General features: G+C 53.8%; 1 protein-coding gene across 1 annotated transcript; it reads left to right on the plus strand.

Moving 5' to 3' along the window:
• Positions 1-1,536: 1,536 nt before the first annotated feature.
• Positions 1,537-8,793, plus strand: C16H22orf34 (chromosome 16 C22orf34 homolog). The gene is given in 4 exon segments (XM_031656119.1): positions 1,537-1,622; positions 2,592-2,797; positions 2,974-3,112; positions 3,114-8,793. Coding segments are annotated over 4 exon segments (951 nt in total). The 3' UTR covers positions 3,634-8,793.
• The last annotated feature ends 2,529 nt before the right edge of the window (positions 8,794-11,322 follow it).

Raw genomic sequence — 11,322 nt, forward strand, 5'->3', positions numbered from 1 at the left:
AAGACCTAGGACTAAAATTTGGCAGCAATTAAAGGCATGCTCGCTGCTGTCCACCCACAGCTGTCAGGCTCTGCCAGAGGCCGCGTGCCTCCTGGATGCATCCACAGAGCTGCCCCTGGGAATCCTTCATTAACTCGAATTACAGAGTAAGTCTCAGTGCTTGACCCATGACCCCCGCCTGCGTGCAGAGAAAACGGAGCATTCAGTCCTAATTAGGAGGCCTGGAAGGCGGGGCGACCTCCACCACCCTGATTCCTGGGTGTGTCAGCTCAATTAGGAGGTGTCCCCCAAACACACCCAGTTGTTTCTGGCAGCGATCTGTCCAGTTGGCTACGACGCTTCCTGTCTGCATAGCAGGGGCGTCGCTGGGTGGGTGCCCTTAACTAGGCCATTGTCAGAGCTGATTGCAATTTGCTGAGCGAGGATGAGCATGGGAGCTGTGAGCACAGACGACAGCGGCCGCCCTGGAAGGCGGTGACGGTGGGAGCTGTGAGCACAGACGACAGCGGCCGCCCTGGAAGGCGGTGACGGTGGGTGTTCCCACAGAGGGCAAGGGCTGGAGGACTGAGGAGGACTCAGCATCACCTGGCAGTGCTCGAGGGGATGCTCTGGTTTCAGGGGGTGTCCGGTGCAGTCAGGGGGGCGGGGAAATAGGAACAAAGATGTTCTGGGACAAAGGGTTTGCCTCAAGTTAAAGGAAATGCTACACTTAGGGTCCCCGAAAGTGAGAAGCCAATTTATGACCCAGCTGCCTCCCATCCTGGAGACTTAAGCGGCCGATTCTCTGTCGGGTGGCAGGTGTGGGGGTCGCTGCCCACTGGGGGTCCGTGGGCTGACCCGAATCCTTTCCATGAGTGTCAGGGTGGGCGGTGTTCCCTTTGTCCCAGCTGGTCCCACAGCAGGGAGCCGCGGGCTTGGAGTCACGGGTGGGCCGACTGCAAGGACCCCCACGCCTTGCTCCTGTCCATTCATTCTGCATCCTGGGCTCTGCCTGGGCTTTTGTACCCCAGCAGCTGCATGTGCCATTTCCCTGTCCCTTCCCTGTAAGGGCAGCATGACCACATTGCTGGGTCGAGGAGCCTGAAACAGGACAGGAGCCTCCCAGAGACCTGGGCAGCTCAAGCTGAGCCTCCTTCTGCCTCTGCCTCCTCCGGGATCCTTGAGCCTTGTTGGCATGAGGGCTTCATCCCCCATTGAGAGAACCTGGAAGGCCCCCTGAGCCACCTGTCCCTGAGTTCCCTGTCAGGGAGGACCCGTGTTCCTGGGCGATGCCCGGGGCTGACCTGACTGTCCCTCTTGTCTCCAGCTGCCCTACCCCATGCCCTGTTGCCCATTCTCTGACCCTCAGCTTTTCCTCTCCAGCTCCTGGGGGGCACCTCTGCCTTGACTTTGGGGGGCCCAGAGCCCTGACTCATTCTTTCTGAGATTCCAGCAGCAGGCGGGACCCTGGTCCAACAGGCCCCCAGGGATCCTGTACATTTGCCTGAATTCCTACCTGCCTGGAAAAACCTGGAAAGGAAACTGTTTACATCCAAAATGTACATTTTGGAGCAGAGCCTGTGGATGGAGCACCCTGCACGGACCGTGGGCCGCCGGGTGGATCCCCCCTGCATGGAGCATGGGTCTGAGGATTCTCTTTCTGTCGCCCAGGCTGGAGTGTGGTGGCGCGATCTCAGCTCACTGCAACCTCCGCCTCCCTGGTTCAAGCGATTCTCCTGCCTCAGCCTCCCGAGTAGCTGCGACTACAGGCACACACCACCATGCCCGGCTAATTTTTTTTTTTGTATTTTTAGTAGAGACAGGGTTTCATCATACTGGCCAGGCTGGTCTCGAGCTCCTGACCTTGTGATCCTCCCGCCTCGGCTTCCCAAAGTGCTGGGTTACAGGCGTGAGCCACCGCACCTGGCCCAGTCTCTCTCTTTCAATGGTTGCATGTCAACCCCTGACTTCTGAAGCGATCATCTACATAGCTGGATTCCTGTTGGCCACGTTGGTTACTGTTTGCTGTTCCTCAGTCTCTGTTTCTTTTTTGTCTTCCACTCTTTTTCTTCCTTCTCTGGTTTTGATTGAGAATTTTGTATGATTTTGCTTTCTCTCTCTCTTAGCAAATCAGTTACACTTGTTGTTTTCTTTCTATTTTTATTGGTTGTCGTAGAGTTTGCAATACACATTTACAGCGAATACAGGTTCACTTTAAATAGCATGGTGCCGCGTCAGAGGCAGTGCAATTGCTTCATGGCAGAGTGTTCCAATCTCTTACAACTTTGGTGTCATTCATTTTACTTATCCATAAGCGATAATCGCCAAATATGTGGTTGCTATTATCCGCTTCTCCATTTATCCACTTATTTCTCCATTTATCCATTATTTCTCCTCCACTTTAGGAAGATAATTTAATTGGGTACAGAATTATAGGTTGTTGGTTTTATCCTTTCAACGCTTTAAATGGATACAAATGGTTTACGGCTTGGGTTACTAGTAAATGTGCGGCGTCGGTGGCTCAGAAATGTCCCCCAGAAGACACTTCCTCTGGTGGGAGCAGGATGGGACGTGGGCTAACAGGGACAGGGGGCCTAAAGACCTCACAGCAGAAGTTTCCTGGAGTGTGAGACCCGGCGCCCAGGCAGAGACTGTCCCAGGACGGCACCATCAGTCCGGGGTCAGGGTGGCCGTTTGGGGGTTGGCAGCAGTTTTGTGCTCCTGTCTGCAGATGCCATCAGAGATGGATAAGGGACAGTCCTGCAGGGAGGTGCTGAGGGGCGGAGCTGCGACAATCGGCCCCACACCAGGTGGGTGTCATCAGAGGCAGCTGTGATAAATGGAGGGTGAAAAATGTATTTATAGCCGGGCAGTGTCCAAGGCTGTGAGATTTATGTTCCTCTGGTCTTGATGATCTCCCACGTCCCTGAGGGCTCTGGAGGGAGCCTGGCCAGCTTCATCAGTTTTCTGTGCTGTGTCTTCCAGAAAAAGCCGGGGGGCCGCTGAACCCAGGTCACCAATGAGAGCTGTGAACCCAGCCTGACCCCTTGACTGAGGTGCTTTCAGGGCACAAGGGAGACGCAGGAGCCTGTGGCTGCTGTCGCTTCTGCCCTCAGTTCATAAATGCTCTCTGCACGTCCCCTGTGCTTGGCAAGGGGCCTGGATGGAAGGGCCAATGAGGAGACGCCCATCCTCCAGACACCGTGCCTCCCTACGAAGGTCAGCAGCCCCGAGCATCACCGTGCCTCCCCGCAAAGGCCTGCAGCCCCGAGCATCACTGTGCCTCCCCACAAAGGCCAGCAGCCCGAGCATCACCGTGCCTCCCCGCAAAGGCCTGCAGCCCTGAGCATCACTGTGCCTCCCCACAAAGGCCAGCAGCCCCGAGCATCACTGTGCCTCCCCACAAAGGCCAGCAGCCCCGAGCATCACTGTGCCTCCCCCCAGAGGCCAGCAGCCCTGAGCAGGGCCCTGGGGAGAGACCAGGGGAGCAGAGGATGGGAAGGAGAGTCAGAAATGAGGGGCCCGGACTTGAGTAGGGTCTGGACGGCACCTGAGTGCTTCTGCAAGGTGGACTCGCCGGGCAGGAAACTGGCACCCCACGCCCTGGGAAGCTTGAGGTGCCGTGAGTCCTCGGAAGGGGCGCTGAGTCTGTAGGGGGCCCTGACTCTCCGTTGCAGCCACTAGGCATGGGACCAGCTTGTTCTCAGGACAAGGGGAGACGGGGCAAAGTGCCCACAAGGCCAGTGTCTGTGACCCTGTGTCCCTCACCCAACTTGGGACCCCCCAGAACCTTCCTCCAGTGGCACCAGTGACCAGGGGCAGCTTAGAGGTGGAGGGAAATGGTTTGCAGCAACAGTGGGCTGTTTGCCTTCAGCCACCTGGCTTGAGACACGTGACCGGGTCACCGCAGATGTCCCTGAGCTCCACAGCACCTGGGTCCAATACAGACCTGGGAGGTGTGTCTGTCGTGGAGTGGTTGGGGGGGCAGCCGTGGGGAGAAGGCCAGGATGGGGCACAGCAGAGGCCTCACCTGCCCGGTGGGGGCTCTGGGGCTGGGGCAGCTCCTCAGAGATTGCCCAAGTCCAGAGCTCTCACGCTATGCAGCCGTCTCGGGGTGCAGGGCCCCTGGGTTACTGGCAGGTCCGTCAGCCGCAGCCGCTGGCCCATCCAGGGCCTGTTGGATTTGCAGAGGCCAGACTCGGGAACCAACTAGGGGAGAACCAGGCCCCTCTGCACCCCTCACGACTTGTGTGGGGGCCGGCCTCTGCCATCCACCTGGGGCGTGACAATGCATTCAATTCTCTGTCTCTCTGTGTCAGTGTCTCTGTGTCTGTCTTTATCTCACTGTCTCTTTAGGTTTCTGTCTCTCTCACTGTCTCCCTCGCTCAGCAGCTGGGTGGGAAAAGGACATTCTGGAAAGTTCAATGTGATCTTCCCTACAGATCAGGACAACTGGGCTATTACAGTGACGTACTGGGGATCTGGGAAATGGCCCCTCGGAGTTCCGTGAGCTCTGTCTGGAAGGTCCCCATTCGTTTCCCGTTCCCCGCTCTGCTCCACGGGGATGCCACGAGGCTGCAGTTCCCTGATGCCGGCGTCTGCTCTGTCCCCAGCCCACCGCCCTGACCGTTTGGACAGACCCTTCCTCCCCAGCGCTCCTTGGGAGGGCCAGGGGGACCCTTGCCCGAGCCCTCTGTGTGTTTCCGGTTCTTTCTTCCCCTCCCCTGTCTGGATTCTGCATCTGGAACCTGGCCCAGGGAGGAGGCTGGGTATGGGATGCTGGTGTTGCTGGGCAGCTGCCTGTGGCCCCAGCCTCCGTCTCGACCACCTTAGTGGGGTGGATGTAGCTGCTGCCCATCTCTCCTGCCCCCGGGGCTTGGGTGCTACTGGCCTTCATACCCACCTCTGTGGGGCAGGCCCCTGTACACCACTCAGTCTGCTGCTCAGCCCCACAGCAGCCCTGCCTTCCTCCTGACAGTCAGGGCCCCCTTCCGCCAGGGGGGGCCCGGCTCTGTGATGGCGCCTGGCTGCCAGCCCTGCCCACACCGCCCAGCCACCCCAGCTTCAGGGAGGCTGCTGCCCACTCTTCACTGTGGCCAGTGCAGGGTCTCCTGGGCCCCCGGGAGCAGGTCAGCTGGCAGTGTCCTGCCTTACACCACAGCCACCAGCATGGCCACTTCTCAGGGCCTTTGGTCCCCGGCGTGGGCCGAGCTGGGTTCTCGCTCTCCTGAGCAGGTGTCTGGGCAGCTCCTGCATCACTGGCATTGCTGATGTGCTGCACCTGTCTCCCTTGATGGCTCTCAGCCCTGCAGTACCCATGGACGTCCCTTCCCTCTCTCAGCAGGTGCCTTCTGGAAGATTCCATGTGGTGTACTTCCAGGGACAGGCATGTTCAGGAGAAGCTGGGGGCAGTCCCCAGGGCAGGGAGGTGTTACCCAAAAGGTGGGGCCATGCCTGGCCTCCAAGCCGGGGCCTCCAGCTCAGAAGGCTCAGAGCAGGGCCTCCACCACCTTCCCCATCCTGAGGCCTGGGTCCCCGTCCTTCCCCGCCCAGGCCTGGCTGTGGCCCCGCAGGTCTGGGCGTGCACGGCCTCTGTCTGTGGCTCTGCTGTGCTGAGGGTTCGGCTGCACTGCTCTTTGGGCAGGAGAGGAAGAGGAGGGTGCCCCAGCGAGCGTGCACATTCTTCCAGCATCTCGGGGTGGGCCTGACCTTGGTGGAGGTGGCTGGTTTCAGCTGAGGGCTGAATCCTGAGGATTCGGCTGCAAATGAGCTCCTCCGCTCCTGGCAGCCCTGGGTCTGGGGAACCTGGTGTCCACCACGGCTGACCTGTGTGGTCGGCCGGCCGCTGTGGGACTGTCAATGACCCGGCTAATGACAACTTTGGCCAGATGCTTATTGCCTCAAACAAATGCCTGGAGTTCGCCTTCCTTCTCCTTTTTGATTAATATTTATAATTTGAATCATTGATCAAAATTACGGATCACGTTCATAGACTAGAACCACGCTTGTGAGGAGAGCTCTGTGACTGGCCGCGGGGAACACGCACAGACGGCAGCTTTTCCGGAATCCCCCTGATGGCCTGAGCCCCGACCCGGCTCTTTGCTTCCTGATTTTCCCCCAAAGGGTGCAACAATTCCTGTTTTCCCAGCTCTGCAATCTTTCCCATCTATCAAATGGGAGTTAAGATGCAATTACTTATTGATGAATGAAATTAGAAGAGGCATATTAATAAATTATGTGAATCCATTTTTTCTAAAAATATGATGGAGGAATTAGTTGACATATTAGAAATGCTGTGATTTTTATATTGTGATTACTTGTTCTTTTAAAGCAAAATGCATTTTAAACAGCTTAGCAAATTGTCTAATTAACCACTTTGTTTACATAAAAATATGCCTGGGAAGCGGGGGGAGCTTGCCTCTGGGATTAATGGGAACAGTGGGAAAATTCTTGACAGGATTTCTACCAAGGAGACAATTTCTGCTGAACAGGGAGCGGGTGTTGGGGGCCGTGAGTTTGAGCCGCGTTCAGAGTGAGCTCTGCCAAGGCTCAGTTCTGTGGCACCAGGGGCCTGAACCTGACTTGTTTTCAAGGTGTTTCTCTTGTTGTTTGGGAGAAGTCCCAGGTAAGCAGCATTTGTGTCCCTCCGGCCACAGCTCCCAACATTAGCAACGGCCCCCCGTGAGCTTCTTTCCAGGTCCTTCAGTGGCAGGGCCTCACGCGTCTGCAACCTGCCTCCTCCACCCGGAAGCCCGTGGGCTTCCTGGAGATGTTCTCAGCTCCCAAGCACAGCCGGGGAGGCAGTGAGAAGTCACATTTTCATGCATTCAAACTGAGTGAAGCTCTGTCGTGTTCTGAGCACCAAGAAGATCTCCATGATGCCAGCAGGCGTGTCCACAGAGGAATGGGGGAAGAAAAGGTGACCCCTGGGCAAGGGGCAGTCGGGGGCTGGAGACCACTGGGACAGGGACAGTCTGAGGGGCTCCCCACCACCCGACGCTGCCTGTGCCTAGAGGCTCCCGAGCCTGGGGCTTCCTGGGTAGCTTCAGCTCCAGGCCTAGCGGCACCACTGTCTGCAGTAGAAGCCCTTGCTTCTGGCCTCCTGTTGCTCTTGTTTCTTTATCTTTTCCTGAAAAGATTCTGAAATGTCCCCACCTGTCAGTGCCTGGATCTCCGGCAGGCCTGGTCCACGTGGAGGGGAATTCCACTGCTGGGACCTTCTGCTCCCCGGACTGTTTCCATCCTGCTCTGCACTGGCGCAGGCTGTGAGGAGCTCTGAACCCAGAGGGTGCCGTGCCCGGCCTCCCCACTCCCCACCTCTAGGGAGACCCCCTCTCAAAACACGCAGTGCCATGGACCTCAGTCCCCTGGGGAGCATCCAGGGACTTTCTGGGGTCTCTCATTTCTGTCCCAGAAAGTATGGCCCTGGGATTAGAGAAGATCGCCTTCCATGCTCCAGAGACTTTGGACCACATGACGCCAAGTTTATGGACAGACCCCTGAGATGTTAGGAAGCATCCTCCTCCGTGACGTTTTTAGAAAGTGGTGACTATTTGGGAAATGGAATCGGGCAATGCTGTTGGATTGCAGGAATTCTAGGAGATGCACTTTATTTTGCCTGTGTTCCCCCTCCGCCCTGGTAGCAATGATGTCCCGGGTTCGGATTGACCGGCAGCGCCGCGGTGTTTTCCGCAGAGGCGTGGACTTTCTTCTTTCCACGCCGTGGTGTTTGGTGAATCGTGACGGGAGGTGTCTTGGGCGCAGCCTGGTGGGAGCTCCCAGCTTCTGCCGTGTTCTGAGCGCGCCTCCTTCTGCACAGGAGACGATCCTCCCTGGCCGGCGGGATTCACGACCCTTTGCACAGTTGCCTCGTCCAGATCCACGCGCGGGACTGGTCTCGCGTGACACGCGCGGCCGGCACCTTTCAGACGGAAGTGGAGGGGCTGACGCCGTGGGCAGAGCTCTAGCCAGGCAGCCCAGGGTGCGCGTCGTGTCCGTGTCGGTGAAGACGGTGTCTGCAGACAAGTCACTGCAGGGGGAGAGGAAGGAGCTCCGTGGACTCTGCAGGACGCAGCCTGTGGGGAAGGGGCTCCTGTTCTCACCTGCATCGTGCAGCCCTGGGGCTGTGGTTTCCTGTCTTAAACCACCTCCATCAGCCTGGATTGTGTTCAGATTGTGGAGTGCAGGTGCCCGAGGGGGCCTGCACCCCTCACTGTCCCTTCATGTCCAGGTGCAGCGTCTCCGTCCCAGAGAAACCGCGTGGAGTCCCTCCACGGAGCTCCTCCTCCCGCTGGAGCCAGACCTCAGACTGGGAGCGCCTCAGTCTCTGCGGGGTCAGAGGCCTTCACTGTAGGAGCAGAGGCGAATTCAACCTCGGATGAGCCCACGAGGCCCCAGGTGGAGCTATTCCTTCTGCCTTTGAAAGTTCTGTTGAGAAATTGCAGGTAGTGACGTTAGCCATCTTAACTAGGCATAGGATGTTTTAATGGATAGACTTCCGTTCTGAGTCATCTCTTATTTTAAAACATGTCTCTATTATAGAACTAAAAAATGCTCATTAGAGAGGGAAATATTGAAATACCATGAAATAAACAAAGAAGAAAATTAAAATAAATCATCCATAAGTTGGCTCTCCAGAGACAACTCCTGTTAATTTTTTTGATGTATTTCCTTCCTCAAGTTCTATCTTTTTAAGATTGTCATGTAGGGAACACAGGAATCACGTCCCATGCCCCTTTCCTTTCTTAAAATAGCATGGTTGATGCCTAATTAAAATCTTTTTTTATTATCATAAGTAATAAATTTCAGCCAGATTTGCATGTGTGGATTGCATATTCTTTTATTTTCTCTCTTTTCATGTTAAATTATTGATGCCGTGAATACAAACAAATCCCTCCCACACTTGCCTTGCTTTCCAATTAAAGCACAATGCAAAGCCAGTACCGTGTGCCGTGTGCCATGTGCCGTTTGCCGCAGGTCGTTGCGGTTAACTTTTGAAGAACAAGAGAGAGGTGCCCTGTGGGAGGTGAGGCGGCTCCAGGGAGGGGCTTGGTAAGAGCTGCCCGATCTGAGTCAGTTGCTGCCGTTCCGTGGGAATCCAGATGTGCTGGCTGGGAAGCCTCTAGGAAAAGATGGGTGAGTTATTTCAGGCAGGGCCCAGCTTGCTGTGTGACAGGGGCAGCAGCTGGGAATGAGAGAGGCCTGGCTAACGTCATTCCAAGACCCCTCTCGGGTCCTTCCTTCACTCGGGGCCACCTACCAGGAGCCAGCCCACCACATCTTCTGAGGGGCATCCCAGCACGGGGCAGGGCGTGCCGTGCAGGAGCTGTGAGTCTAATTCCAGGGTCAGCTACTGGACTCAGCGATGTTTTCCCAGTGTATGGGGTGAGAAAGTTCCCACCCGGGCTGGGGGCTCAGACTCTCCAGCCAGCTTGACAGAGGCAGCCCTGACCCATATTCTCCTTGGCTTTTTGTTTTTGGTTACCTCCCATCCATCATCCAAAAACACACATGCCCAGCAGAGAATCGCTGCTTCTGCGTCCTGCTCCTGGCTGGCTTCCAGGCCACCCATGCCTGTGTGGCTATGCTTCTTGTTAAGATATTGAAAAACTCCAGTGCCAGTTGGCAAATAGCACGGTAGTAGCTGGAATGCGTAGTGGCATTAATTAATAATGAAAATCTGAACGTAACTGCACTCATTTGAGCCAGTTGTCGTAAGTGCCACAATTACCCTTGGTAAATGGGTCTCTAATAGCGTGGCTTTAGTCAATAGTAGAATTAGTAAATATATAGGATTCTTTAGTAGCGTTATAAGGTCCAGACAAATTGGGGATATAACTGCTGTTAGTTCAGGGGAAGCTGAAAGAGGATTTGTACTGCAAACAATATTTTTGATGCAAACATACATTCTCCCCTATAAGTTACCTAAGGATCTGTTCCACAGGAGATGGGGTTTGGAGCCCTGATGGCTGACGGGATGGTCACTGAGTGGACAGAGGTGGAGCAGGTGGAGGTGGGTGTGTCTGCACTTGAGGAGGGGTGAGCAAAGGCTGGGGTGGGAGAGCAGGGAGCAGGCGGTACCAAGTGGGTGTTGAGGGATTGGGAGGAGTGCAGGCTCCCAGGCCCAAATCATGTGAGTATGTACCTGGCCATTGTGATCCAAAGCATGTCCAGCTGTGCTCTCGCTGGCACCAGTACTTATGATTGCCATTCCATGGAAAAGTCATTGGAAAAGTCCAATGCTGTTCCCCGTGTCAAAATGTGATCCAGACAGTGTCATCATTTAGCTAGCAATGGCCACATCAAAGTTACTATGAACAATTTTAAACACCACCACCAACAAAATCATTTATAACAGCATCCGAGACAAGAAATACTTAAGAAGAAACAAATGTGCAACACACACACACACTGACAAATGTAGCTCACTCATGAGAGAAATGTAAGAAAGAACTAAATAGATGGAGGGATATACAATGTTCATGGATCATAAGACTCAGAACCGTTAAGATTTCAATTCTACCCAACTGGTCTATAGATTCAGTGTAATCCCCAAAGATGGTTTGTAGAAATGGCAAACTGGTTTTAAGATTTATTTATAAATGCAAAAAATTGAAAATAAGAAAAATAATTTTGGAAACAAAAAATGAAGCTGGAGGACTTATCCTACCTGATTTTAAGATTTACTATAAGACTACAATAAACAAGACAGTGTGATACTGGCATAAAGATAGCTGGACAGTTCAGTGGAACCCAACCAAGAATCTAAAAATTGGGCTAAAAATTGATATCTGTATGGAAACAAAGTGAATTTCAACCCTTACTTCATACCATATATAAACATTGACTAAAAATAGATCCTAGATTTAAATGAAAAAACTAAAACCATAAAAATCATGAAAGGAAGCATTTGGAAAAAAACCTGTGTTACCTTGGAAGGCAAAAATGTCTTACGTAAGACACAAAAAATGAAAACCATAAAAAAAAATCAGTATGTGGTATTTGATCAAAATTCACTGTTTGAACAGACACTTAAAAATAGAGATATTAATGTAGTAACCATGTGAAAATGTTTAACATCATTATTAATCAGAAAAAACAAATTAACTCTGTAATGAGATACCACCACACACCCATAAGAATGAATATAGTTTTGAAAAGTTTGGCTAAACCAAATATTGACAAGAATGAACAGTCACTGGAACCATCAAACATTGTTGGTAGGATTGTGGACTGATTCATGTTTTTGCAAAATAGTTCAGTATTTTTTTTTTTCCTTGAGACAGAGCCTCTCTGTGTTGCCCAGGCTGGAGTGCAATGGGGCAACCTCAGCTCATTGCAACC

This window comes from Papio anubis, chromosome 16, assembly GCF_008728515.1.
Source record: "Papio anubis isolate 15944 chromosome 16, Panubis1.0, whole genome shotgun sequence".
Classification (NCBI taxonomy): Eukaryota; Metazoa; Chordata; class Mammalia; order Primates; family Cercopithecidae; genus Papio; species Papio anubis.